Source organism: Schistocerca cancellata, chromosome 6 (assembly GCF_023864275.1).
Source record: "Schistocerca cancellata isolate TAMUIC-IGC-003103 chromosome 6, iqSchCanc2.1, whole genome shotgun sequence".
NCBI lineage: Eukaryota > Metazoa > Arthropoda > Insecta > Orthoptera > Acrididae > Schistocerca > Schistocerca cancellata.
Window position 1 is genome coordinate 617,253,910 of NC_064631.1, and position 12,452 is coordinate 617,266,361.

The window sequence follows — 12,452 nt, forward strand, 5'->3', positions numbered from 1 at the left end:
GTATGAAGCGAATAAGAGCATCCAATTTCCGATTCTAATGTTATGAACCTCCCCCCATGAACCATGGACCTTGCCGTTGGTGGGGAGGCTTGCGTGCCTCAGCGATACAGATGGCCGTACCGTAGGTGCAACCACAACGGAGGGGTATCTGTTGAGAGGCCAGACAAACATATGGTTCCTGAAGAGGGGCAGCAGCCTTTTCAGTAGTTGCAGGGGCAACAGTCTGGATGATTGACTGATCTGGCCTTGTAACATTAACCAAAACGGCCTTGCTGTGCTGGTACTGCGAACGGCTGAAAGCAAGGGGAAACTACAGCCGTAATTTTTCCCGAGGACATGCAGCTCTACTGTATGATTAAATGATGATGGCGTCCTCCTGGGTAAAATATTCCGGAGGTAAAATAGTCCCCCATTCGGATCTCCGGGCGGGGACTACTCAAGAGGACGTCGTTATCAGGAGAAAGAAAACTGGCGTTCTACGGATCGGAGCGTGGAATGTCAGATCCCTTAATCGGGCAGGTAGGTTAGAAAATTTGAAAAGGGAAATGGATAGGTTAAAGTTAGATATAGTGGGAATTAGTGAAGTTCGGTGGCAGGAGGAACAAGACTTTTGGTCAGGTGATTACAGGGTTATAAATACAAAATCAAATAGGGGTAATGCAGGAGTAGGTTTAATAATGAATAAAAAAATAGGAGTGCGGGTTAGCTACTACAAACAGCATAGTGAACGCATTATTGTGGCCAAGATAGACACAAAGCCCATGCCTACTACAGTAGTACAAGTTTATATGCCAACTACCTCTGCAGATGATGAAGAAATAGATGAAATGTATGACGAGATAAAAGAAATTATTCAGGTAGTGAAGGGAGACGAAAATTTAATAGTGATGGGTGACTGGAATTCGTCAGTAGGAAAAGGGAGAGAAGGAAACATAGTAGGTGAATATGGATTGGGGGGAAGGAATGAAAGAGGAAGCCGCCTTGTAGAATTTTGCACAGAGCATAACTTAATCATAGCTAACACTTGGTTCAAGAATCATGAAAGGAGGCTGTATACATGGAAGAAGCCTGGAGATACTGACAGGTTTCAGATAGATTATATAATGGTAAGGCAGAGATTTAGGAACCAGGTTTTAAATTGTAAGACATTTCCTGGGGCAGATGTAGATTCTGACCACAATCTATTGGTTATGAACTGCAGATTGAAACTGAAGAAACTGCAAAAAGGTGGGAATTTAAGGAGATGGGACCTGGATAAACTGAAAGAACCAGAGGTTGTAGAGAGTTTCAGGGAGAGCATTAGGGAACAATTGACAGGAATGGGGAAAAGAAATACAGTAGAAGAAGAATGGGTAGCTCTGAGGGATGAAGTAGTGAAGGCAGCAGACGATCAAGTAGGTAAAAAGACACGGGCTAATAGAAATCCTTGGGTAACAGAAGAAATATTGAATTTAATTGATGAAAGGAGAAAATATAAAAATGCAGTAAATGAAGCAGGCAAAAAGGAATACAAACGTCTCAAAAATGAAATCGACAGGAAGTGCAAAATGGCTAAGCAGGGATGGCTAGAGGACAAATGTAAGGATGTAGAGGCTTGTCTCACTAGGGGTAAGATAGATACTGCCTACAGGAAAATTAAAGAGACCTTTGGAGAGAAGAGAACCACTTGTATGAATATCAAGAGCTCAGATGGCAACCCAGTTCTAAGCAAAGAAGGGAAAGCAGAAAGGTGGAAGGAGTATATAGAGGGTTTATACAAGGGCGATGTACTTGAGGACAATATTATGGAAATGGAAGAGGATGTAGATGAAGATGAAATGGGAGATAAGATACTGCGTGAAGAGTTTGACAGAGCACTGAAAGACCTGAGTCAAAACAAGGCCCCGGGAGTAGACAACATTCCATTAGAACTACTGATGGCCTCAGGAGAGCCAGTCATGACAAAACTCTACCATCTGGTGAGCACGATGTATGAGACAGGCGAAATACCCTCAGACTTTAAGAAGAATATAATAATTCCAATCCCAAAGAAAGCAGGTGTTGACAGATGTGAAAGTTACCGAACTATCAGTTTAATAAGTCACAGCTGCAAAATACTAACGCGAATTCTTTACAGACGAATGGAAAAACTGGTAGAAGCCGACCTCGGGGAAGATCAGTTTGGATTCCGTAGAAATGTTGGAACACGTGAGGCAGTACTGACCTTACGACTTATCTTGGAAGAAAGATTAAGAAAAGGCAAACCTACGTTTCTAGCATTTGTAGACTTAGAGAAAGCTTTTGACAATGTTGACTGGAATACTCTCTTTCAAATTCTAAAGGTGGCAGTGGTAAAATACAGGGAGCGAAAGGCTATTTACAATTTGTACAGAAACCAGATGGCAGTTATAAGAGTCGAGGGGCATGAAAGGGAAGCAGTGGTTGGGAAAGGAGTGAGACAGGGTTGTAGCCTCTCCCCGATGTTATTCAATCTGTATATTGAGCAAGCAGTAAAGGAAACAAAAGAAAAATTCGGAGTAGGTATTAAAATTCATGGAGAAGAAGTAAAAACTTTGAGGTTCGCCGATGACATTGTAATTCTGTCAGAGACAGCAAAGGACTTGGAAGAGCAGTTGAACGGAATGGACAGTGTCTTGAAAGGAGGATATAAGATGAACATCAACAAAAGCAAGACGAGGATAATGGAATGTAGTCAAATTAAGTCGGGTGATGCTGAGGGAATTAGATTAGGAAATGAGACACTTAAAGTAGTAAAGGAGTTTTGCTATTTAGGGAGTAAAATAACCGATGATGGTCGAAGTAGAGAGGATATAAAATGTAGACTGGCAATGGCAAGGAAAGCGTTTCTCAAGAAGAGAAATTTGTTAACATCGAATATAGATTTAGGTGTCAGGAAGTCGTTTCTGAAAGTATTTGTATGGAGTGTAGCCATGTATGGAAGTGAGACATGGACGATAACTAGTTTGGACAAGAAGAGAATAGAAGCTTTCGAAATGTGGTGCTACAGAAGAATGCTGAAGATAAGGTGGGTAGATCACGTAACTAATGAGGAGGTATTGAATAGGATTGGGGAGAAAAGAAGTTTGTGGCACAACTTGACTAGAAGAAGGGATCGGTTGGTAGGACATGTTCTGAGGCATCGAGGGATCACAAATTTAGCATTGGAGGGCAGCGTGGAGGGTAAAAATCGTAGAGGGAGACCAAGAGATGAATACACTAAGCAGATTCAGAAGGATGTAGGTTGCAGTAGGTACTGGGAGATGAAGAAGCTTGCACAGGATAGAGTAGCATGGAGAGCTGCATCAAACCAGTCTCAGGACTGAAGACCACAACAACAACACAACAATGTTATGAATGAGAAAGTAATTCTTCGTGTTACGTTTTCAGGAGTAAACCACTCAACCGATTATGATGAAGATTGGTATTGAAATAGCTTGAACCCTGAGGAGGAACATATGCTACTTTTAAAAGGAAAAAATTAGAAAGAAATTGACACTTAAGTGGTTGCAGTACGTAATGGAACTACTTTTTTACATCACTGAACATAAATCATGTTAAAATATTATTTAAATTGTTGTATAAAGTACACATTGTATAATGTACAGCTACTTCAATAGCGTGATGCATAGAAGTGCGCTCCTGCACATGCCGCACCACCAGTACCGCTCAGCAGTGACACTGTGCGTGCTGCGACAGTGTGTGTTGGAGCAAGTGTGTGGAAGGGTGATAGGCAGGTATGGGGGCGGGGGGGGGGGGGGGCACATCACGAGGGATGCTTATCCGAAGAGTCAGACGTGTGTGGGCAGCTGAGTTATTGCACTACGCTGAACTGTATAGGAAAACCTCTGATCAGTCACACAATATGTACAAAAAAGAGGAGATGAAGCAGCTCAGTTGTTTATCTGATTATCATCTGCCTATTGATAAGCATCGCTGACATGCTGAGTCATTGATCATAAAGCTTCGACTGTCCAGAACGGTGGAAATTTGGGCTATGGGACCACATGGAAATCGCGTTCAGCACTGTGGGTGACAACTATGTTAGCTGCTTGATTAACACTGATTAGATAAAGGGTGTATTATAACTAATGGCGTAAACACTTACAGCGGCAACGGCCTTGCCGCAGTGCATACACCGGTTCCCGTCAGCTCACCGCAGTTAAGCGCTGTTGGGTGTGGCCGGCACTTGCATGGGTGACTACCCAGGCCGCCTTGTGCTGTTGCCATTTTTCGGGGTGCACTCAGCCTCGTACCGGTTCCCGTGAGGTCACCGAAGTTAAGCGCTGGCGGGCGTGGCCGGTATTTGGATGGGTGACCATCCGGGCCGCCATGCGCTGTTGCCATTTTTCGGGGTGCACTCAGCCTCGTGATGCCAACTGAGGAGCTACTCGACCGAATAGTAGCGGCTCCGGTCAAAGAAAACCACCATACCGACCGGGAGAGCGGTGTGCTGACCACACGCCCTCCCTATCCGCCTCCTCGTCTGAGGATGACACGGCGGTCGGATGATTCCGATGGGCCACTTGTGGCCTGATGACGGAGTGCTACTCAGCCTCGTGATGCCAATTGAGGAGCTACTCGGCCGAATAGTAGCGGTTTCGGTCAAGAATACCATCATAACGCCCGGGAGAGCGGTGTGCTGACCCCACGCCCCTCCTATCCGCATCCTCCACTGAGGATGATACGGCGGTCGGATGGTTCCGGTAGGCCACTCGTGGCGTGAAGACGGAGTGCTTTGAAACACTTACAGCGGAAAGTACCCGATACTAGACGGTAACACCGCGCGACCGCTACGGTCGCAGGTTCGAATTCCGCCTCGGGCATGGATGTGTGTGATGTCCTTCGGTTAGTTAGGTTTAAGTAGTTCTAAGTTCTAGGGGACTGATGACCTCAGTGCTCAGAGCCATTTGAACCATTTTTAGACGCTAACAGGTCTCAGTAAACATGGTCCCTAAAACGTTTGGCTTAAGAGCTATGAGTACTTCTCCATCTTCGATACAAATCTCTTCTACTCCAAGCTCTTTGATTTCCATATTTTGGGAGGAGGTAGTATGGACCAAAACAAGAAAAAAATGTCCAGTAGACATTAACTCTGAAGCGCATACCTTGAGAGCTATGAGCACGTAGTCAGTAGAAGAGATGCGTTTTATATCAGCAGAGATGAACGAGTGCTCATACGTCTTAAGGTATGCAGGTATAGCTCATGTTTACTGTACAGTTTTTCGTGTTCTAATTCATACTGCCACCTGTCAGTATATGGGGAGCAAAGAACCTGCAGGAGAAGAGATTTGTTTCACAGTATCGAAGATGAGGAAGTGCTCATATCTCTTGAGATATGTGTTTTAGAATTCATGTTTACTGTGACTTCTTTGCTTCTAGTAAATTCAGCGGTCAAAATTAGTGACACTGATTAGCAGAACCGTGGCATCAAGAAACTATACGAAGGCGATCGTCAGTAGTGAATAACCTAACTCTTATTATGGACAGCATCACGGCGACGGATTCATACATGAAGTGGTTTGGAACAAACAAATGGTTCAAATGGCTCTGAGCAGTATGGGACTTAACATCTATGGTCATCAGTCCCCTAGAACTTAGAACTACTTAAACCTAACTAACCTAAGGACATCACACAACACCCAGTCATCACGAGGCACAGAAAATCCCTGACCCCGCCGGGAATCGAACCCGGGAACCCGGGTGCGGGAAGCTAGAACGCTACCGCATGGTTTGGAACAGTTCTACAGTAAGAATCATATCAAGACATTTCAATAACACGTTTGTTTTTAAGGTACGCATTTTTCTTCCAAGCTGCTTCTCTTTCATGACAACTCTTTTTAACTATGTAAAACTGATGATTGTTGATTTTTCTTATGACTGTTGGGACCCAGAAACTATTAAGCGTCGGCTAATAGGACACGAGTGTTAGCACGTTTCAGATGTTGGTGAACTGTACACTGTTGTTTGGTGGCGTCTCAGATCGGCCGGCCAGCGGGATGGGGCGAGAAGGCGCGGGCGATGCAGGCGGCGCAGCGCCAGCTGGAGTTCAGCGACGCGGCCATCGCCGGCGTGCAGCGCAAGATGCAGGACGACGTGCTGCAGCTCGAGTTCGAGGAGCGCACCGCCAGGCGGCAGCTCATGACCGAGGCGAGGGCCAAAGTGCAGAGCGGGCTGCGCGCCGCCGAGGTGGCGCTTCAGCAGCGCCGCGACAGGTGGGTCCCAGCTGGAGGTTCAGGCGAGTGGCGACCACAGGCCTGCAACGGAACTCAGAGCAGTTTATCGTCGCAAAAATACAAGGTCTCCCGTGCAGGCGAACGTTCTGCCAGAACTGCGCAGTTGTCTTCGGAATTCGTGCAACTTATCGCTCAGATAAAATGAACAGTTACACTGAAGATTTGTAGCCCCCTGAACACAGATAGCACAGCCCCCTGCTAGTATCGTGAGCAGATACACACACTGTGCGGCCAGGATAGGATCAGGACAAAAATACTGTCACTTGCATGCGTCTGGGGTGCGAGTAAACGCAGTTCAACTTGATGTAGTTCTACTGGTATATATACATATGAAACAGTTGCTGCATCACTCAATTGTTTAATTTACAATGAATTGGACACCCTTAGCTGCTAACAGGCGTTGACACACGTCAACGGGGACAGATGGAAATGTGTGCCCCGACTGGGACTCGAACCCGGGATCTCTTGCTTTACGTGGCAGACACTCTATCCATCTGAGCCACCGGGAACACAAGCGATAGCGCGACTACAGGGATTTATCTCTGGCACGCCTCCCTCGAAACCCACATTCTCAACGTATTGTCCCGCACTACATTCGTAGTGCACCCGCCCATTATACTCATTACTCGCGGTGCGTTGCCGATTATCGTAAGAGTTCGGGCACTGTTTGTGCATTCGCACAGAAGAAGATAGTCAAGTGGCCGGTGAGCCTTAACAATATATATATATATATATATATATATATATATATATATATATATATATATATATATATATATATATATATATAGGGTGTTACAAAAAGGTACTGTCAAACTTTCAGGAAACATTCCTCACACACAAATAAAAAGAAAAGATGTTATGTGGACATGTGTCCGGAAACGCTTAATTTCCATGTTAGAGCTCATTTTGGTTTAGCCAGTATGTACTGTACTTCCTCGATTCACGGCCAGTTGGCCCAATTGAAGGAAGGTATTGTTGACTTCGGTGATTGTGTTGACATGCGACTCATTGTTCTACAGTACTAGCATCAAGCACATCAGTAAGTAGCATCAACGGGTTAGTGTTAATCACGAACGTGGTTTTGCAGTCAGTGCACTGTTTACAAATGCGGAGTTGGCAGATGCCCACTTGATGTATGGATTAGCACGGGGTAATAGCCGTGGCGCGGTACGTTTGTATCGAGACAGATTTCCAGAACGAAGGTGTCCCGACAGGAAGGCGTTCGAAGCAATTGATCGGCATCTTAGGGAGCACGGAACATTCCAGCCTATGACTCGCGACTGGGGAAGACCTAGAACGACGAGAACATGGACGAGACAATTCTTCGTACAGTTGACAATAACCCTAATGTCAGCGTCAGAGAAGTTGCTACTGTACAAGAAAACGTTGACCACGTCACTGTATGGAGAGTGCTACGGGAGAACCAGTTGTTTCCGTACCACGTACAGCGTGTGCAGGCACTATCAGCAGCTGATTGGCCTCCACGGGTACACTTCTGCGAATGGTTCATCCAACAATGTGTCAATCCTCACTTCAGTGCAAATGTTCTCTTTGCGGATGAGGCTTCATTCCAACGTGATCAGATTGTAAATTTTCACAATCAACATGTGTGGACTGACGAGAATCCGCACGCAATTGTGCAATCAAGTCATCAACACAGATTTTCTGTGAACGTTTGGGCAGGCATTGTTGGTGATGTCTTGATTGGGCCCCATGTTCTTCCACTACGCTCAATAGAGCACATTCTCATGATTTCATACGCGATACTCTACCTGTGCTGCTAGAACATGTGCCTTTACAAGTACGACACAACATGTGGTTCATGCACGATGGAGCTCCTGCACATTTCAGTCGAAGTGTTCGTACGCAGGGCTGCATCAGCGCATCACGGATTCCATGCGACGGAGGGTGGATGCATGTATCCTCGCTAACGGAGGACATTTTGAACATTTCGTGTAACAAAGTGTTTGACGTCACGCTGGTACGTTCTGTTTCTGTGTGTTTCCATTCCACGATTAATGTGATTTGAAGAGAAGTAATAAAATGAGCTCTAACATGGAAAGTAAGTGTTTCCGGACACATGTCCACATAACATATTTTCTTTCTTTGTGTGTGAGGAATGTTACCTGAAAGTTTCGCCGTACCTTTTTGTAACACCCTGTATGTTAAACAATCAAATATTTTTGTGGCTACATGTTCAACTTGCAACGTCTTCTGTGGCTGTATTTTAATTATTACTATTGCACAATGGGCTTCTTGTAATGCAACTCAAGATCATCCGAGAGACCGATGGTCCGTCCAATTAAATCGCATAATCCTCCAGAGACTGCGTTGCGGCCGAACAGGCGAATTATACTAACGAACTCGACTGTGTTTATCGATTTGCGTTCACCGTACTACAAGTCTTTCACGCTTAGTGAAGGTTGACGACGCACTTAGAGCCAGCCTGCCCCCTAGACCGCCCAGCACCACGCCGTATGCAGCCAGTTGCTTTTACAACCAGCCTAACTTCTGCTCTCCGACTGGCTAGCGTCAGACAGCGCCACAGCCGCCGCCCGCTTCCTTTCCGTCACTAGTTCCTACACTCAGTCTGCCAGCATGGGCTCTCTACCTGTCGATAGTAGCTGACCTCAAGGAATGCTATGCAGCCACCACGACTTCCCACCCACTTGCGCTCAGTTGATTGAAAACAACGGTGGAAGACAACTGCAAACGCGGACAAAATTACAGTGTCTATTCTAAAGCTAACTTCAAAGTGCTCCAGTGTTCAGCAGAATTTCAAAGAAATACCACTATGAGTGTTACATGACTTTTATTATTTAAAGTTGTGTGTCTGAAGCACTTTGTTGGGGTCACAGGGTTATGCCAAGCGTTTTGTGTTCTGCTCACAGCCTGAAGATCTAGCGGGCTGCGTCTCCTCGTTCTCAGCAGCACAGCAGATAGTGTCACTGGGAATCCTTGCCTTCCTTCTTCATCCGTATTCTCGAAAATCTTTTTGAACTCTCTCTCAGGCAGCAAAACGTATGGATATTCTTGGACGATACGGTATTAGGTTTTGATTAAATTAAAATACAGTTTCGTGTTCTTAAACCAATAATATTGATGCTATATACGGTTTACTGGCCATAAAGAAATGTGTGTGGAAGGGGGCGACGAAACAAGCCAGCGATCTGGACGACTCTCGGCCAGAATCATCGCTGTACTCTGGTCACGTCTCCTAGTCCGCGCTCAGCTGCTGACTTACTGTGGGTGACTCACCATTCGCAGTTTTCTGTTCGTCATCAATATCAATAATGTTTGCAGCATACATTTACATTAAGTACTCTACTTGTTTTCCTTCGCGCACCACCGTTCAGTATAGTTAACACGCTTTATACTATCTCTCACACTTGAGAAGCGACACGTCTCCCATCCTCCATCTGACTCAACCCCCCCTTCCCCCGCCCCCCGGCGCCCGCTCTTCCGTCTGTGCTCACGGAGGCTCTGGCGGCAATTTTTATTTCCTCAGATATTGTTCCGCGTCAGTGGAAGTTGGTTCTATACAGATGTATTTGACCTAATATTACTGTCTTTTCCTAACTTGCTTTGAGTTTTGTTCTTTTAGATCCCTTTTACAATTACTGTAACTTTTTTCTACTAAAATTTCAATTGTCCCTCTATCCTCATACACCTAACAGAAAGCTTTTTAGAAACACTCCCTCCCTCCTGTCCCCACTTCCACAAATGATCAGCCGTCGCCATAACAAAGATTCCCCTCAGTTTCCTCACAGTATGAAAGCCATTGTCGTCGAAATATATCTCAGAAAAATAGTCATTATCTCTGAGCTGAAGCATCATTGTTACAAACCCTTGTAACAACTTTAACAGTGAGTACCGACGATCATCACTACCCCTGATGTGGCGGACGTTAGTATTTCCTTCTTTCTAAATACGGCATAATATTTTTCCACACGACATTAGTGATTCTGAACGCGCAAAACTATTAAGGTACTGATTTGTTTGTTCTCAAAGTACCAGATCACCCAAAGCGAAATAGTTACGGTAATTAGCTGTAGGTTCAGTTCAGTAACATCATTCTTTCAATTCAGATATCTGTTATTATGTATAGCCAATGAAATGAAGCACATTTGCTGACTCCTGTTTATGGCGACATTATTTTTTGATGATTTACTATTTGATTTACAGAACTGAATATCATGTGTTTTAGCAAATTGAAGGAAGAGTCAATCTGAGGAGAGTCGCAACGAACTTGGGCACCAGTGGAACTTCAGTTGCATCCTATGTCTTTAGTAGGGCTTAGTAATTTCATTTAAAGGTAAAGGATACGATTGGTTGTTTTGACAGTGTCTGTTTAAAATACGATAATATTGAAGAAATGCTTACAAGAATCATTTGTAACAAACTGGAATCGTTAAGAGATTTTTAAATCCTGTAATAAAAGTTAATCTGACCTACCAAGTTGCATTGGTAGGTACAGTGGTAGTAGTTGCAAAACCCCTAGTGTGTGCGAGTGAATTTAACAGTATCAGAACCAATCGTGATAGAGACGCAGCCTAGACACCAAATTCTGGAATAAATGTAAGCAACGGATTGATTAACGATTTGAAAGAACTGGGGCTTAGAGGTGAATCTTAAGGTGGGGAATTTGCAATTTCTCATTGAAAAACATCAACAGTAGTAAGGCAGTCAACATCTACGCGAACCAAAGACTTGATTTATGTGCACTCTTTAATTTGTTACAGAAAGCATTAAAATGGATAAGGATATAAATATATCATTAGGTCATGAGAATTGCAAACCTAGAATATTAATCATGACAGTGAGAAAAGTGAACTATCTTTTGCCAAAGTTACTCGATGGGAGTCAGAACTAGTATTTGATTTTGTAACATTTCTGGCTAAACTCCTGCATATCAGTAACAGCGATTCCTTGTCTGGGCGGAAAGACGAATAAACGCATGCAGATTAGTGCACTGACGAATGTGAGAAAGAGAAACCAATAACGAATCTGAATTTTTGGTTCGTAATGGTCATAAGGTGCCAGAGTTGCTAATAATGTTCACTATTATGATCGATATGAGGACCACAGTGACAACCGGCAAGTACAATGCTAGAATCGCTCTGCCAAGGACTCGGCCATTGGACCTCAGTCCGCTGATGGAGTCTATTGTTCCAGTTGAGAGGGCAGCCTGTGGAGTACCGATGTGTTCAGCGCCAAGTCCAGAGACGAAGTGCTTTCTTTCTAGTCAGTAAAGACTACACCCTTATTCCAACCAAGAATCTCGACAGTCAATATTCTTTAAAGTTACATCAGCTCCCCAATCTGCCTGATGGTTACCATAACAAAATATCTCGCCAATGTGAAGCGAAATGTTTAGGCACTAATAAACTGGAGTTATTCCTCACTTTTCCTAAAAAGTTTTGCGCTACGTATAACCTCCTCGTCACATCACATCAGTTACATCAATCGGTGCCCTTTTAAGCAGCAGGTAGCCTTGCAACACAGGCCTTGAGAAAAGGTGAAAAGCTAGGGAACAACTCAGGGGCTTCTTCAGAAAGGGCAGTGTGTCAGAGGCGTTTGGCCATTTGGAAAACTAGGAGATGTTTCTCAGCTGATTGCACTTTCATTAACATGGCCCGAATGCCTACCTCCTGCCAACAGAGTTCCATCAAATTGGTTCTAAGGGCTCTGAGCACTATGGGACTTAACTTCTAAGGTCGCCAGTCCCATAGAACTTAGAACTACTTGAACCTAACTAACCTAAGGACATCACACACATCCATGCCCGAGGCAGGATTCGAACCTGCGGCCGTAGCGGTCGCGCGGTTCCAGACTGTAGCGCCTAGAATCGCTCGGCCACTCCGGCCGGAAGAGCTCCGTCATCCAGAATAAATACTTTCAGCGTAGCCGTCAAAGTTGGATACACGCAAAAAACTGCACAATAGGCCTGACGCTTCGATGATGCTAGCCCACGCGACTTTCCCAAGACAACATGAAGGCAGCTATACCTGCCGCTTCACCTGCAAAGATCGAGTTTCTTTGTCCCACTAGGGGTTACGTTCGCTGTCCCACTTGCGACTCCTGTCCCGTATCCGTTGAGCTCCTGAATTATAAAACTCACCCAGAAAAGCAAAACATATAGTCGGGACCAGATTAAATTAAAGACTGGTGCAAAAAAGGAAATGAAGGCAGCACATACGCTCACTGTAATCTCAT

General features: G+C 44.7%; 1 protein-coding gene across 1 annotated transcript in view; it reads left to right on the forward strand.

Moving 5' to 3' along the window:
* Positions 1-12,452, forward strand: part of LOC126088452 (cilia- and flagella-associated protein 53-like) — a 212,027-nt gene that overhangs the window by 36,407 nt on the left and 163,168 nt on the right. Inside the window, exon 2 of the mRNA XM_049906594.1 lies at positions 5,980-6,212. Within this exon, the coding sequence (XP_049762551.1) occupies positions 5,980-6,212 (233 nt within the window). The remainder of the gene's footprint in view (positions 1-5,979; positions 6,213-12,452) is intronic.